The following is a 17,678-nucleotide window of genomic DNA, read 5'->3' on the forward strand; positions in this document are numbered from 1 at the left end:
AAACCATTACTTACAACATCCATTGTCAAAATATTCAAGAAAAAATTAACGTGGGTACCTCACAAGAAAAAACACTTCCTTTCCACTATTTAAACTACGAACATTTAAATTCATTATGCTATGCACCTGAGAAACTTAGCTGGTTCACTTCTGATTTAGGTGAAAAAAAAAGTTTTCATTACCGTTATCCTCTTCAGTCACAGAATGCTTCACAGAGAATGTTCCGGATGTCTTAAACTTTAGTATCAGTGACATCTAATTATTTCCTTTGACCTGTACTATTCCTCTAAAAAATAAACATTTTAGGGTGAGGCAGACAGTTTTGTAGTCTTTCTGAAGACTTCTCAAACATTTTAACCTTGTTAGTTTTTAAAGAGAAAAAGCTTAATTAGAAAACTTGAGCAGCTTGCAAGGGCGACATAACACATCCCTAATTTTGTATCTGTGTTCAAAGAAACAAAGGAAAACGTACAACAAACTACACAATTTACTCTCCTATTGAATTTGCTTTAAGCATGTGTGGCTAACCAATAACACCAGGCATCTTGCAGTACATGTAAAATTTTATTGTGAAAATTTCAAGGCAGATATTACATCTAAACACTTTTCAAATAGCATCAACAAGTATGAAATTACTTTGAAAACAATTCCTTTTCCTTTGAATACCTCAAAAAATTCATGGAGGAAGTTAGTATCTACCTCTCTCCACAAAACCAACATGTTTCTTTTAGTAATATGCAGGTAACGATGCAGAAATAACATTTCAATTTTTGATTTGCAAACAAGGTTTGGTATGCAATAACTATTATTTTGAATGCTTGCTTTAATATCTGCTCGAGTCTCCTTTTTTAGATCGACGCTCCCCACCATCTGCTATAGATGCCACATAACTTGAGCTACCATATGCTTCACGAGGATCAGGGAGCACCCTACCCAGAGAAGGCGGATTCCTTTGGTCCTTTCTGCAAACATGCTCACGATCACAGTAATGAAAATCACCACAGCTCCTTGAGTAACTCTCCTGACTTCTGCCATATCTATCTCGTGTATTACTATATGCATGGCAGGTGCTTCCACCATAAGACATCCGAGGTCCTCGTGCAGGTGGTGCACCATGAGAGGTCCCTGCAGGGTTGATAAAATAATATGTGGGACTACATTTAAACATTTTTACTGCTATCATTAAAGCATGAATTAGTTAAAGTACTATTTGGAAATATCTGCTTTCCTCCGCCTTTGTTGACAGGATATTAATCAAGTCTTCAATAGTCAGAAGGTTTTATTTAAGAGAAGTGTAAGAGTAGTATTTTGCAGCTTAACAAACTTAATTCTAAAGTAAATGCTCAGTCACATTTTCTTAACGTTAACTGAAGTTCTCACCTTCGTATCATTCCCTAGGCTTTATACTGTTAAGAATACTCAATATTTAAACATGTTGCATATGTCCTTTACAATTTTCCTTAGAATTTCATTAAAATAACAATCTGGTCTATTCAATAAAATTCTGTAATTTACAAATCCATCCTGGACCCTTACCGTATCTCGGAAATGCATCTCTATAAGAACTTCCACTTAGATGTTCAGAATGATCTCTACCAAGGGCCTCACCGTAGCCATCATGATAACTAAATTGAAAAAAAAAAGTCTTTTCAATTTCAGAATGAACCATTTAAGAAATCTATTTGATAAATCCAGATGACATGACAGTACCTATATCCTCTAGAGGAATGTTCATCCCAACTAGAATGACCATAATCACGGTATGCATAGTCTCTAGGTGGTGGAGTATAATCCCTGGTTTCTCGGGAACTTGGATGATTTCTGCGTGCACAAGTTTAAGCAAGGAATTTTAAATTGTCAACTTCTAGTATCCAAAACATAACTAAATTACAACTTCAACACAATTAAATTGCCAAACATCTAAATAAAATGCCCACAGAGCCCAAATGCCCAAAATGCCCAAATGCCCAAAAAGCACATGAAACAGATACTCATGATCAATGATTCAGGAAATGCATTTCAAATAAAAAAGGAGCTTCCACACTTCACACACACACACTGGAAGGGTAATAAATTTTCAAAAGCAGGAAATAACAAGTGTTTGAGAAGATGTAGCTAATTGGAGCCCTGACACAATGTTAGTTGGAATGAGCAATTTAAGAAATCTATTTGATAAATCCAGAAAAAGTTACAGTATCTATATCTTCTAGAAGAACGTTCATCCTGCCTAGAATGACCATAGTCTCGGTATGCCTAGCCTCTAGTTGGTGGAGCATAATCCCTAGTTTCTCGGGAACTTGGATGATTTCTGTGTGCATAATTTAAGCAACAAATTTTAAATTTCCATCTTCTAGTATCGAATACATGACTAACTTACAACTTTAAATTAAAAGGCCAAACATCTAAATAGATTTTTCTCCAAATAAAATAGGCAAATGCCCAAAAAGCACAAGGGACAGATACTCATATTCAGTGATTCAGAAAATGCATTTATTTTTGTTTTATTATACTTTAAGTTCTAGGATACATGTGCATGATGAGTTAATGGGTGCAGAAAATGCATTTCAAATCCAAAATCAGATATCATATTTCACACACAAAGATGAATGGCAATAAATTTTCAAAAGCAGGAAATAACAAGTGTTTGAGAGGATGTAGATAAATTGGAGCCGTGATATAATGTTAGTTGGAATGAACAATTTAAGAAATCTATTTGACAAATCCAGAAAAAGGTACAGTACCTATATCCTCTAGAATAACTTTCATACCGTCGAGAATGACAATAATCACGGTATGCATGGCCTCTAGATGGTGGAGCATAATCCCTAGTTTCTCGGGAACTTCAATGATTTCTGTATGCATAAGTTTAAGCAACAAATTTTAAATTTTCAACTTCTAGTATCCGATATATGACTAACTTACAACTTAAACAAAATTAAAAGGCCAAACATCTAAACAGATATTTCTCCAAATAAAATGGGCAAATGCCCAAAAAGCACATGGGACAGATACTCATATTCAGTGATTCAGAAAATGCATGTCTTTTTTTTTCATTATACTTTAAGTTCTAGGGTACATGTGCATGATGAGTTAATGGGTGCAGGAAATGCATTCCAAATCCAAAATGAGATATCATATTTCACACACACACACTGGAAGGGCAATAAATTTTCAAAAGCAGGAAATAACAAGTGTCTGAGAGGATGTAGATAAATTGGAGCCCTGATACAATGTTAGTTGGAATGAACAATTTAAGAAATCTATTTGACAAATCCAGAAAAAGTTACAGTACCTATATCCTCTAGAGGAATGTTCATCCCGATTAGAATGACCATTATCACGGTATGCATAGCCTCTAGATGGTGAAGCATAATCCCTCGTTTCTTGGCAACTTGGATGATTTCTGTGTGCACAAGTTTAAGCAACAAATTTTAAATTTTCAACTTCTAGTATCCAATACATGACTAACTTACAACTTAAACAAAATTAAAAGGCCAAACATCTAAACAGATATTTCTCCAAATAAAATCGACAAATGCCCAAAAAGCACATGGGACAGATACTCGTATTCAGTGATGCAGAAAACGCATTTCTTTTTGTTTTATTATACTTTAAGTTCTAGGATACATGTGCATGATGAGTTAATGGGTGCAGAAAATGCATTTCAAATCCAAAATGACATATCATATTTCACACAGACAGTTGAATGGGAATAAATTTCCAAAAGCAGGAAATAACAAGTGTTTGAGAGGATGTAGACAAATTGGAATGCTGATACAACGCTAGGTTGGAACGGAAAATGATGCAGCTACTATGGAGAAATGTGGCGGTTCCTCAAGAAAACAAACATCATCATCATAGGACCATGCAATTCCACTCATATACACCCAGAACTGAATAAGCATACTCAAACAAATATTGGTGCGTAGAAATACTGGGGTGGAAACCACCCAGATAAAATAATGGGCTAATAGCTTGTGGAAGGAGTGAAGTGCTGTGATGTAAATGAACCTTCAGGATATCATGCAAAAGGAAAGCTGACAAATACAAAAAGTCATGTACTGTTTGAGCACATTAACATTAAATACCCACAACAGGTAAGTTCAGAGGCAGAACACTGACTGGTGTTTGCTAGCAGCTAAGGAAAAGGAGGAAATGGGAGGGACTGCTTAACTGGTAGTAGGAGTTTTAATTTGGAGTGATGAAAATGTTTTGGAACTCGATGGAGGTAGTTGTTGCGTGGCACAGAATGTATTAAATACCACTTAACTGTTCACCTTATAATATTTAATTTTGTTATGTGAATTTCATCACCACAGAAAAAAAAATCAACCGTGTTTTTTAATTTTTCCTTTACCCATCGTTAGTTGCATAACCATCATCTCTTGGTGACATATGATCATTTCTCCAGGAAGATATTGTCGCTCTGCGTGGAGGAACTCCATAATTCTCTCTTCTTTGTGACATGGGACCTTTAACATTCAAATGATGGAACATTATGTAAAGAACACCAAATCTGAAACACTATTTTCTCTTCTCTCAAACAACTTTTTAAAATTATTTCTTCTATGACTCCATTCTTTGTTTCCTAAATTACTAGACAGTCATGACACTGTGAATATTTCTCATGGCTTTGGATAATCCCATGGCTCCCACAAGGCCAGTTCTTCTAATGAAGCTGAAGGTAAACATTAATGCTTAGGTAAAAGTTGATATGTAATGGTTAATAACTACTTAGTTATTATTTTCCTTTTCATATAAATTACTGATGACTGTGAGTGACACAGGGAAAACATGTAAAACCATCAAACTCTTCACTGATTTTAAAGTTTACATACATTGTCGTTTCTCAGCCAAAGAAGGTGGATTTTCCAAAATCATTCAGTCCATCTCACACACACATAAATACAGCTACCTTTAAATGACTATATGCTAAATGTTTACATAAAAGTTCTTTATCTCTAACTCGTTGGCTCTATCTTAAATGTTGACAAATTAAAATGTATTAGTGAAGATTTTCTAATGATGGTCAAGATTTGCTTTTACTGCAAAGAAAGCAATGCTATGCAAGGGGTCATTACAACATTGTTGCTATTTCAAACTAGAAAGTTTCTCCTTTAATATATTCTTCACTTGCTATTCCTTAGAGGTCAGTGTTTCACATATGATACCTTCACTGGCTAATTTTCCAATGGAAATGTGTTGGCTTGGGTATCCTGAAGCCAATAAATACCTCCCTTCACCGATACTCTACGTATGAAATGTAAAATTGAAAATGGCAGTTTTTAACTTCCTCCATATTAGGATGGAGGACTAAGAAAGAATTTTAATTTGCTCTGCTTAAACTTCCTTGCTAAGAACTTTTATCTATTGTCTTATTTTCTTCTGTTCAGTCTGCAGTCTTACAATTCTTCTCAAAAGTATTACTTGCATTCAACCCTACTGCTCACCTCATGTTGCTTAGTTCTAAATTCTCTCCTCCAATAATTTCAAGTCTTACACTAAGGATCTTGTGTTAATGTTTAAACATCCCGGTACAATCTCAATTACTGATTTACATACACCTATATTTCACAACTCTGCATTTCTGTGATATCCACTTAATTTAAGCATTTTGGACTCCTACGTGTCTACCTTTCGAGCCTTAAATTTATTTTTAAATCATATTTAAGCCCAATGACTCCTTGTCTGCTAAATGATCTTGTAGTTCTTTTGAATCTTCATGCAAGCAGTGAGTATGCCTTGCACATACGCATTACTGAGGTCTCAGAAGCTGGATGGCCAGGCTTAGCGGCTCACACTGTGAGTGAGTGTGGAAGGCTGAGGCAGCTGGACCGCTTGAGCCCCGGGCTTTAACATCAGTTTTGACAATGTAGTCAGATCCTCTCTCTACAAAAACATAGGAAAAAAATGTAGCTAGGTGTGGTGCTGCATGCCTGTAGTTGCAGAAACTCGGGAGGCTGAAACAGCAGAATTGCTCGAGCCCAGGAATTTGAGGCTATAGTAAGCCGTCATCTCACAAATTTGAGGCTACAGTAAGCCGTCATCTCACATAGTGCACTCTCACCTAGTAAGAGCAAGACTCCAACCCAGCAAAGTCACCGAACAAGCAGTTTTTAGAATGGGACACCAGGGGACTTAGGAAATGGAAGAATTAATTAGATCAAGAAGCCTACCATCAAAGAATACCGCTAGGAACTTTTAGAAAAATTAAGGGGAATTTTCTAGCAAACACAGGATTAAAAGGAATGTTGGCCTCACTCTAATCACTTCTTTGATCTGCAATGAGAAGCTCAAGTATTTCTTCAACATAAATCTGAAATGTACCTAGTGAGATAGAAACTATAATAAAAGCTATCAATCAGTAATTATGCTCACGTATGTGTCACTTCCCTTTTGTTCAATGAACTTAAAGCTAAGCATTCAGGTAAAACAGCTCATTTTTAGTCATACAAAAACTATGGTCTTTCTGTCAGGTAGCATTTACCTTGGCTTCCCATCCATCTATTGCTTCTTGCCACAGCAGAAGGAGCAGATTTTTTCGGAGGAGGACCTCCACTTCTTGAAGATGGACCTCTTTTAACTGGAATAAGTCCCCTAGAATAACTCATCTTGAGATCAGGAGTGTATCCACCATCATCTGTATTTCAAACAAAATCTTTTTAGTTAACTAACATCACTGTTTCTTAAATGGCTAAGTTTTAGTGGTTTATAAATATTTTCTACATTTTATAACAAATTCACATTTTGTCTAAACTAATAAAATTAGCATTCCTACATGGTATTAGTACACTTCAAGCAATAAAAGTTCATTTAGAAAATCTAGAAAGAAACGCAAGTATCATAATACATCGGTATGAAGGAGAGGTAAGGAAAAATGGGGAGTGAACGGGGGCAGAAATCTATCACTAAAATATCTAACTATAAAATGCATAAAAATATTAAAAGAAAAATGATAAATGACTGTTTATATCATTGTGTAATGAGGAAAAATTTTCAAAGCACATCATAAAGATAAACTAATTTCCATTCAAAGAAACTCAAATATTTCCAATACCAAGAAGTCACATATCAGGAAAATACATTGTCTCTAAAATTTGTTAACACAATACAGAATTCTTAAAATTCCCTTATGAGACACTAATTTTCAGTTGAGATTATGCTGAATTTTAACAGTCTTTAAGAACTGCATATTCGGTAATATAAACATATTTTTATACATCTACAAAAATGTAGATATATGCCAACTGCCAGGTGGTGTTACAGGTTAGAATTTGTATATACGTTCTCGTCTGTGGCAGAGTATAATTGAACCTCACCCTCAAGATCAGTGGAGACAAAACAGCCATGAAGCTATGCATCTTAAAATGGAGCAAACACTGCAATTTCAACTTGAAAAAAATCTCCAATTAATTACACGTCTGGTTATTAAAACTCCACGTTAATTGTTAGAGTTTTGAAGGTTGGTTAATAGATAATACAAGTTAACCAACAGGTTTATTTATTTATTCAGATGGACTCTTGCCCTATCACGCAGGCTGGAGTGCCATGGCATAACCTTGGCTCACCGCAGCTTTTGCCTCCTAGGTTCCTGTGATTCTCCTGCCTCAGCCTCCTCAGTAGCTGGGATTACAGGTGCACGCCACCACACCCAGGCAAATTGTTTTGTATCTTTAGGAGAGACAGGGTTTCACCATGTTGGCCAGGCTGGTCTGGAACTCCTGACCTCGTGGTCCACCCGCCCTGTACTCCCCAGGTGCTGAGGTGACAGGCGTGAGCCACCTCGCACAGCCCATCCAATAGTTTTTTCTTTTTCCTTTTTTTTAAATGTATGGTTTGTTTTTCTTTTATATGTAAAGATGGACCCCTCATTTCTATTAAGTAAGTCACTCATAAATATCATTTTCAGTGACTCAGCCTCCAGCAAAGAAAGATTCATACATATCTTTGAAGCAGTGGTTTTTACATCTTTCCAGAGTCACAGACTCTTTTCAGAAATTAAAGTTCTACATTTCTTCAATTGAACATGCTTTATGGCAGGCCAATGTACAAACTCTCTGTATCAAAATTACAAAGCAATACATTTGCATAGATGTTTCCACATGTAGACACAAGAAAACAAATACTGCAAAATCAATCTTCAGTATTCAATTACTTTTTCCTGTTGGAAAATTTTAAATATTACATTGTACTTTGATCATACAACTGGCACGAAGTTCTGGGCCCTAAAGTAGAAAACTCTAAAGTATAATTAATATAAATGAGTTCTGCAGAAAACCGGTTGAGTACAGGCAATCAGCATTCATAAACACAACTCAGTTTCAAATGTGTGTTACTTCAATGCAAACTTCTTATAATTTTAAAACAAATTTTAGATATTATTTCAATCATTTTTATAATACACCTTTAGTACTTAGAAATAAGTTTGCTTATTATCAATAAGCTAATTTTCTCTTCATACAGGAAATAAAAAAATTGAGAAATTTCGATATCTTCAAACTTATTTTCTTTCAGTCCTATGGTTCCATCTTTATATTTTAAAACATTACCCAGGTGTCCTTCATGTGAGGGAAGCCACCCTCTTTTTCCTCCACTGCTTCCTCTTGCAGATCTCAGACTTCTTGAAGGGCTTCTGTTTCTCGAAGAAGCTGGTGGTCTCCGCCTACCACCACTTTGAAAAGATGGTTTCTTGGCTTGTTCTACTTTTATTGCTTTTCCATCCAAAGACTAGAAGTATTAAGGGTACTATCAATAACACTGGCACATTTAACTTAAGCACATTTTACAAATATTTTTACATCAACTCTAGTTCAATTCGAGGTATTTTCTCCCAAAAGGAAACTTTTTTTTCTCCTAAAGTGAACACATCTTTCGCAATGCCAAATTTGAGATAGTTACTGAGCACATGCCTTCCATTAAGGGATCAAACACAAATTCTATTATTCAAATTCTTTGAAAACTCCTCCACTATTAAAAAAAAAAAAAACTCAAACATAAAAAAAAAGATGGACCCATCACACATTCTATGGAAGAATGTGGCACATCTGTTTTTTACAATATATAATCCACTTCATCTTTGTATTCACATCACTGATTTGAAAGTTGCAGTGTCCCAACAAAACTTGCGTCATTTTAAAAAAAATGAGCTTAGTTTCTCAGAGTGATTAGTCACATTACTCATTATGAGTTGTTTCTTGTTGGATTTGCTAACACTTACATAAAATGTCCCCATATGATTTACAATTCTATATTGACTCTAAAAATGTTTCTGTATATGTGATCCTTGTTTGATCTCATTAAGTTTTCTTCCCTTACTCATTTCTTACATTGCCTTAGACGTGCCCCTAAAAAACGAATCTTAATATAGTACTTCAGGTAATTTCTCAGAAATGCTTAACTATCCTAATTAATTTCATAATAACATTTTTCACTGTAATCTTTTCTACAGGCCACAGCAATTTTTGAAAACAGTTCAGCTAATAATGCAATTTAAAAATTACATGGCTTTTGTTATTTGGAGGAAGGACTTAAATCCCCGAACAAGACCCCTTGCAGCCACATCGCCAGTTGTTCCTACCTTGAAACTTCTTTTGTTATTTCTGGGCTCAAAATATTCTCCCCAGATTTGCCCACGGCTGCTTCCTTCCCAGTGTAGTCAGCCAAAATTCCTTAACTGTTAACTCCCCCTGAAAACTCGAAGAACCTCCTTTATTGGCCGTCTTAACATTAATGTGCATACAACATTCATAGTTATTTTAACACAATAAACTACGTGATATGAAGTAATTTAGAAATAACGTTGGCTGGGTGCGGTGGCTCACACCTGTAATCCCAACACTTTGGGAGGCTGAGGCGGGTGGATCATGAGGTGAACAGATAGAGCTCATCCTGGCCAACAGGGTGAAACCCCATCCCTACTCAAAGTACAAAATTAGCTGCGCGTGGTGGCGCGCCTCTGAAGCCCCTGGTACTGGGAGGCTGAGGAAGGAGAATCGCTTGAACACGGGAGGCGGAGGTTGCAGTAAGCCAAGATGGCCCCACTGCAATCCAGCCTAGGGCACACGGCAAGTCTCCATCTTAAAAAGCAAACAAACGAACAAAAACTTTACACAAATTATCTGCCCTTTTGCTTGAAAACTAGAGGGAAAAAAGAAATTATCATAGATTCCTATACAGAAGTCAAAATTATCTCCATACCTACCACAAAGCCATGAACCAAAAGCAACTCTTGGTTTCTGCCACAGCTTGAAATACAAATTTATAAGGGTGAATAAAAATGTACTTTCTGCTATGTGACAGGAAGTGTGCTAGATGTAACAGAAAGAAAAGCAACTAGCAAGACTTAAATATGCACTATATACAATTTCACGATCAATAGATTAATACATAGTACAGTGAGTACAAAATACCTACAATACGAAATGAGGAAGAAAATATGAAATCTAAGTGGTTTTTGAAGCATAAATTTTATGTATGAGACACACACAGGGAAGGATAATTCTCAAGAAGTCTAAAAAAGCACTTTGGGGATGGCGTGAAGACTAACAGGACCTAAAAACAGATTGGGATAACGTTATTTATTTATTTCATTTATTTTTTGTGTTTTTGAGACGGATTCTTGCTCTGTTGCCAGGCTGGAGTGCATCGGCGTGATCTCGGCTCACTGCAACCTCTGCCTCCTTGGGTTTAACTGATTCTCCTGCCTCAGCCTACTGACTAGCTGGGTCTATAGGCACACACAACCAGATGCAGCTATTTTTTTTTTTATTTTAGTAGAGACAGGGTTTCACCATGTTGGCCATTATGGTTGCTTTCTCCTGACCTTGTGATCTGCCCGCCTTGGCCACCCAAAGTGCTGGGATTACATGCATGAGCCACCATGCCCGGCATGATTGGGATAATGTTATAAAGCAAAAAAGCACTAAAGAGCACAGAATGGAATGCTCTTGACTACAATGTAAAGGAATTCAATAATTAATATAATTACATAAAAGTTTAAAGCTTAAGCAAACACACAATCTCTAGATTTAAGACTCAACAGGACAAGAGACCATTGGTTCAATCAAAACAAGTCCTCAAACACACTGGGGAAATGAGTAATTAGCTATTCATGTTACATAAATCACTCTGGTGACAGGAAAGAAATGTCCTTAGCAGAAAAAGCAAGCATGGAGCAAAAATGCCAGTTACTTCTTCTGCTATCTGACTTCAATGTTCTCATATTATTTTCTATTTTCAACTACTTAACCTTTCCGTAAATGTAAAGGTCTTATTTAAATATACTTTCGCAAAAATATATTTTCATAAAATATATTCTTCAAGAAGGAAAGAGTCTTTCCTTCTTGTGAGTCTGTCTAGATGTCTATCCAGTTTGTCTACGCTCTAAAAGTATTTCCATGAATTGGATGTACTTCAATTAATAGCATTTAATAAATATTGACTTATTACTTTCATATACATGAGGTTTCCTTACAAGTTTTAAAGCTCTTCAAAACCTTTTAAAATCTATTTGCGCTCATATCGAAATACAAACATAGAAAAAGGTTATCAAATATTTATTTATATAATGTTAATTCCAATACCCTTCCGACTACACTTGCACTACATATGGCACAAAAAAGAGGATGGCCTCACATGTCATTCTACTATCTTCAAAAGTTTAGTAATATTAAAAAGACCTAGAAATATTGTTAATTGAAGAACAGAGTTAGAATATTAGTAATAAGGGACTCTTACCTTTCCATTCATATCTTTGGCAGCATTCTTAGCATCTGCAGGGTTCTCAAAAGTAATAAATGCAAAGCCTCTGGATTTGCTGGTTTGATCCTTTATCAAAAGAACTAAAATATATGAAAATATTTTACATGCATATAATGGACTCATCAAGGTACTAACCATCTAAAAGTTACATCAAACTAAAAAATAATTGCATTTCACATCACTATTATGGTTCTTAATACTCAGTCACCCCTACAGTCAGTCTACTTTATTCCAGTTTGTTTCGGAACTCCACAGCACATTAACTTTTCCTCATTTTCCTTTCTAAGTAGTAGGTTATCCTTTCCATAGAACCTTAACCTACTACTATGAGAATTTTCCAAATATCAAACAGATACTACAAAATAAGAGTTTAAAACTCATAAGGCATTTTAATGTAGGTATACAATGAACTTTGAAAAAATATATTTTTTCAAAACATATATATATATAACATACATATTTTAAACAAACATATTGAAATATACATGTGAAAATACACATACACACACACACACTCACACACACACACACACACACACGGTTTTAAGAGTTACCTTCTGATATGGGACCATGTTTCCCAAATACTGCTTTAAGCATCTTCTCATTGGTTTCTCTATTCAGGCCACCAATGAAAAGCTTGCCAGGATGATCTGCTTCTACCATTGTGCTGTAAATGGTAAAACATTATCTATATTTAGATATAAATAAGCTAAAAAGATAAAATTTTATTACATACTGTGCTGAAAACCCAAGTAAAATTCCCTTCCTGAGGCTGACATCTTTTTAGTATTTCTTACTTTAAATATGTAAAATTTGTAACACTCAGAGCAAAGGGGCACTAACTTCATGGACAAATGCTGCATTTTAGTATGTACCTGACAAAATCTCATTTCTAAAAATTAGATAAGAAAAGCTATTGCAATTTTCCTAAGTTGCAATATGAAGAATGTCCCCATTTAAATACTTTTATTTGAAAACAATCTATTTATGAGGTACAGTGTGATGTTTTGCATATTTGCTTTCTTGAGATGTATGTCTCCTGTGGCCAAAGTGAACTGCTCACTGCAGGCTCTTCCACCCAGCCTCAACTGATCTTCCTACATCTCGGCTTCCCAAGTAGCTAGTACTACAGGCGCTTTCTACCACAGCTGGGCAATTTTTTGTATTTTAAAAATAGACAACGGTTTCCCCATAGTGCCCAAGCTAGTCTCCAAATCTTCGGCTCAAGTATTCTGCCGGCTTGGGACTACCAAAGTGATGGGATTTCAAGGGTGACTCACCACACTCAGCATGATATTTGGATAAGAGATTAAATCAAGCTACTGAAAATGTTCTAGGAGGAGAATATTTTAAATATTTTACCATCTTTTAGTGATTTGAAATATACAATAGGTCAAAGATCCCCAAACCCTAGCCTTCAACCCGTACCTATCTGTGGCCTGAATGTGATGCCTGAGGATGACATGTAATACCTGTCTGTGGAGAATGTAACGCCTGAGGATGACCTGAGGTGGTACAGTTTTATCCGGAAACCATCCTCCCTACTCCCTCGCTGGCCCTCCCTGTCCCCGTGACAGCCTCACTGCCCCACCTGGCCTCTGTCACATTGCTCCTACCGGAAGACCCGCCCCACCACGTGCCCCTCGGAGACCTGCCGCCAGCCCCCACTCCCAAACCTGTCCACCTCGCCGCCTTCTTCCCCTGCGCAACCCTTGTCTGAGGAAAAACTGGCTTCCACTAAACCAGTCCCTGATGCGAAAATAGCAATGAAAGAGTCCATTACGTTACCCAGGCTGGTCTCAAACTCCTGACTTCAAGCCATCCTCCGACCTCCACTTCCCAAAATGCTAGGATTACACGAGTAAGGCAGTGTGCCAGGTTAACAGAATAACTTAAGCGCATCTATTTTGTTCCAGTTTTCGGCTATCTAACTCCATTTATCTCGAATACACCCACTTATTCGGTTTAAATTATTTACTGTGCCAAAGATGCATGAAACATCTTTGAAATACTGTCATACAACGAAGGAGACAATTACAGGCTTTACCGAGGCAAACTGAAACTGAGATTATTTATGGCCCCATATTTCCACATACACTAAAGTAACACAATTTATGTCAAAATTTGATAATTTCTTCCAAGCAAATCAGACACGCGACATGTGCTAACTAAAAGTGTCACTTTTTAATCGCAGTGGTTAAGGGTATTGCCTGTATTCTGAATCATGACCACATTCACAGAGAAAACCCGCTTTAATAAAAAGTGCACATGAAAACAATGGCGCCTTAGCACCATCTCCCACAACTAGTCGGACATATTAGGTAGTTAAAGGTAGAATCCTCAGGAAAAATCAGTGAGTTTAACGAAAGTGAGTCTCTTAATAGCAATGAGGAGTTCTTTCCCCAGTGAATCCTCCCGTAATTCAACAGCCACACATAGAAAACACATCCCCTTTTATAGACAAAATCCCAAACCTTTGCTTTCTATTCTTGCCGAGAGACCCAGCTGTGCAGAGAAACAGAAAATACCTGCGCTTTTTAGCAGGACAAAGAGCCTGAGGTTCGCCTGGCCCTCAGGCCGTACGTAACCGGCTTCGGAACACCACAGGGCCAACTGCGGGAAGGACAGCTGGAGCAACCCTGAGAGGGAAGGACGCCAGAAGCCGTGCCCGGAAATCCCGCCTACCTCCAGCGACCAATCATTGCGAAGGCGGTGGGCGTCAGCCAGTTACTGCTAAGGTTGTGGGCGTGTCCTGAGGCCCCCCGCCCCGGCTGGCCTGCAGCTCCATCATGTCGCGGTAACTCTTCCGAGACCACGCTTGTGCCATGGGGCGGGCGGCGGTGGATTAAGGCACACGCGAAGTGTGAGCCCTTTGCAGTTGTGGGCATGGAAGACCTACACCCTAACTGGCATCCTGAGTGTGGCAAGACATTAATTAACCCACAGGGAACACATGAAACATCTCACTTCATTAGGCTGGCTAGGCTGATGGTACTGAATATTGCAGATCCAGAGGGGACAGAGAGGGACCCGCGCTGCCCGCTGGGGCGAGGGCAGCGGCGGTGGCTTGGGGGGATTGGGACAGGGCGAGTGCGTGGGACTAAAGTCGACTGGTACGTTGCTGAGGTGGAATTCATCTGCACCAGAAGCTGAAACCCTGCAAGGATTCTCTCAGGTCTAGGCAAATACATACTCCGAGTTCCACGATTCCTCCCGGAGGATGCTGTACTCACAGGGGCATTCCAAAGGACTTCTCATCCTGTGCCCTGGGCACACGGGAGGCCTATCGCCATGGTCGCCAATCCAGTGATCCGTGTGCACTGCTTTGCTGGTGCAGAGGCTCTCACAAGTGCAGTGGTGGCCGTGGTGCCTGCTAGCGGGGCTCTGGAAGCCAGGGCCTTGGCATCCGACTCCAGGGCTGCTGAGCGCAGCTAACCCTGCTGGGTATCTGAGCCCCAGTGTGAGTGTGACAAGCTAAGGGCCCTGTGGGGCTCCCCAGGAACCCTGTTCCACATAGGTGTAGGATGAGGTTCTCAGCAGGGCAAAGCCCGCAGGCCTCTCCTGGAGTTGCCCCCAGAGTCCCGGGGTGCCGTGGGGGTGGGGTGGGAGGCACAGGCTTTGCTCTGTTGGAGCCTCAAGGAGGGCACCATGTTGAGGCTGGAGGCTGTGCAGGAGAGGATGGCCTGTGCACAGAGCAGGAAGGCAACCCTGGGGGAAGAGGCATGCTAGTGGGGGATGACATCATTGCAGAGATGGAGGCGGTGGCCAAGGAGGAGGCCAATGTGGAGCCACAGCAGGAGGACCTGCAGGCACAGCCTGGCCCTGGCCCCAATACGCGCCGGCCAGCAACAGACTCGCTGGACGTCCTTCACTTGGAGCCCGGCTACGTGAATGTCCCAGGCCGCAGGGCATCCCCGGCTTCTGGGCCAGAGCCATATCCTTGCAGCTGCCAATTAGGGATGGTTGGCCGCAGGGGATGGGCGCCGAGCTCCCGGGAGTGCAGGTGGGGGAAACAAGGTGGTAGGCACTGGGGGTCAGCCAGGATTCAGGGCATGGGGGACAACAAGGGGAACCGAGAACAGGCTCATGCAGATAGGAGGGCAGCTTAATTGCATGTGCCCTGAGGGCATGTGGTAGGGACAGGAAGCCAAGCACAGCACTCACCAGGGAGAATAGCAGCGCCAAGGACCCATCATAACAGCAGAAAGTTGAAGGATACGTTTCACTGGGAAAGTCGCTTGAGGAAGGGGAGTCTGCATGCCCACGCCAGCCATGGAACTTCCCTGCTCCCCTTGCCTGTGTCCAGCAAGCTCACCCCAGAAACACAAGGTGCTCAAGACTCGGTGTCACTGTGCACGGGGATGCTGTCCTATGTAAGGCAGGCACTATCTCCCCAGACACAATTTCTTCCCACTGCCAGCGCTGCACCCAAAGATGTTTAGGCCCTGAGCATATATAACCTCCCTTGAAACCACTCGAGCTCCATGGGGAGAGCCAGGCACAGCCCCGTAGCTACTTCTACCCACAGCGGTTCCCTGGGGTGGACACGTGCACCCCTCAGGGAGACCAGGAGAAGGAGAGACCACACACCCAGACAGCAGCAGAGCCTGTCCAGCACCCAGCACAGGAGGGCCTCCTGCAGTTCAGAAACACTGAGCAAGTAGTCGTCTCACACAACACCACCCCGCCCACAACCCCCTGCCCACTTCTTCAGTGCCAGCCCCTGGTCAGAGCAGGTTGTCTGGGCCTTCCTCCACCCACCACCAAGACCACCACAGCTGTGATGGTGCCCTCCACGCCAGACAGAGACAGAGGACCTGGAAGGGAAAGTGACCTGCCCCACACTCTCCGTGCTCTTGCAAAGTTGCAGGGTGTTTCCCTGCACGCCCACCCAATCATCCGGTGGCTCTTTGACCAGAAGCAGATTGTGCGGCACACCCAGATGTTGGCCGGGATCACAAATGATGATGAAGTCCTGCTAAGCTACGTGATGGATTTGCAGGTCAGGCTAAGGAGCCTGAGTCTTTGGGAGGGGTCTGGTGTCTCGGTCAGGTTGAGATACCCCTGGGACCGGGGGGTGTCTCAATGAGAGAGTTGGGAAGGAGAAACACGTGCTTCACCCCAGCTAACAGGTCACCTCACCCCAGGTACATGAAATGGTCCTTTGAGTACGTCCTCCTTCTCCTTCTTGGCCAGGTAAGGGGAGGAACGCAACTATCCCGGGTACCGGAGGCAGGATGAAGTTTTCCTTTTATCACAATCTTTACTTCCAAAAGGAAGTGATCATTCAGGAGTATTGCCTTGGCATCCTCGGTAAGGAGCGCCTCCCAGCATGGTAGGGGAGCTGGTGTGTGGGAGGGTAGGTCTGCCATGAGCCTTCCTGACTCCTCTCTCTGCAGGATACAGGATGTCTCATTCCACTGCAGTCTAATGGTTGTGGGATCATGAAGGTCAAGCCTCCAGCTGCAGGCTGTACAGCTCCTACCTGACCTTCTTCAGCTGCTTGGCTGACCATGACTGCTCAGGTTCTGGCAGGATTGCTGAGGTGAGCGCCAGGTAGGGCATCATGGGAAAGGAGCTTGCTGGTCATTCCTTGGCCTCTGGGGAATTGGCTTTGAGCCATGACCTGAACTAACCTGTACCCACTTCTGCAGTCCCCTACATCATCAGCCAGAGCCTGTAGCTCAATCCCCTGCAGTACTTCTCCAGGGAGGGAGGCCATTAGAGAGTGAACAGAGAGGAGGCCAGGTGAGCAGTCTAGGGCTGGGGACTGAGAGGCCGTTGATTCCTGGAGTTGTGCCCCACATGGAGAAACCAAGCCTCAGGGAGGTGACTGCAGTGAGCAATCCCACGCCATCCATGGGCTGGCGGAGAAACGGCCATCAAAGAACTGTAACACCCACACTTTAGGATTGGGG

General features: G+C 40.6%; 1 protein-coding gene across 1 annotated transcript; it reads right to left on the bottom strand.

Annotated features, from left to right (window-relative positions):
- Positions 1 to 545: 545 nt before the first annotated feature.
- Positions 546 to 14,448, bottom strand: LOC129530249 (RNA-binding motif protein, Y chromosome, family 1 member F/J-like). The gene is made up of 10 exons (XM_055377110.1): positions 14,289 to 14,448; positions 12,315 to 12,427; positions 11,737 to 11,840; positions 8,550 to 8,727; positions 6,488 to 6,640; positions 4,358 to 4,472; positions 3,293 to 3,403; positions 1,711 to 1,821; positions 1,537 to 1,625; positions 546 to 1,125 (listed from the first exon to the last, which is right to left on the bottom strand). Exons 2-10 carry the CDS (start codon positions 12,421 to 12,423, stop codon positions 824 to 826), a joined length of 1,272 nt encoding a protein of 423 aa, XP_055233085.1. The 5' UTR covers positions 12,424 to 12,427; positions 14,289 to 14,448; the 3' UTR covers positions 546 to 823.
- Positions 14,449 to 17,678: the final 3,230 nt, after the last annotated feature.

The sequence above is a fragment of the Gorilla gorilla genome, chromosome Y (genome assembly GCF_029281585.2).
Source record: "Gorilla gorilla gorilla isolate KB3781 chromosome Y, NHGRI_mGorGor1-v2.1_pri, whole genome shotgun sequence".
In the NCBI taxonomy this organism is placed as follows: Eukaryota; Metazoa; Chordata; class Mammalia; order Primates; family Hominidae; genus Gorilla; species Gorilla gorilla.

Coding starts and splice junctions, on each gene's coding strand:
- LOC129530249 (XM_055377110.1), bottom strand. CDS start 12,423: ATGGTAGAAGCAGATCATCCTGGCAAGCTTTTCATTGGTGGCCTGAAT. Junction 4,473..6,487: donor TAGATGGATGGGAAGCCAAG/GTAAATGCTACC, acceptor TGAATGTTAAAG/GTCCCATGTCACAAAGAAGA. Junction 3,404..4,357: donor GGTTATGCAACTAACGATGG/GTAAAGGAAAAA, acceptor TTGTGCACACAG/AAATCATCCAAGTTGCCAAG.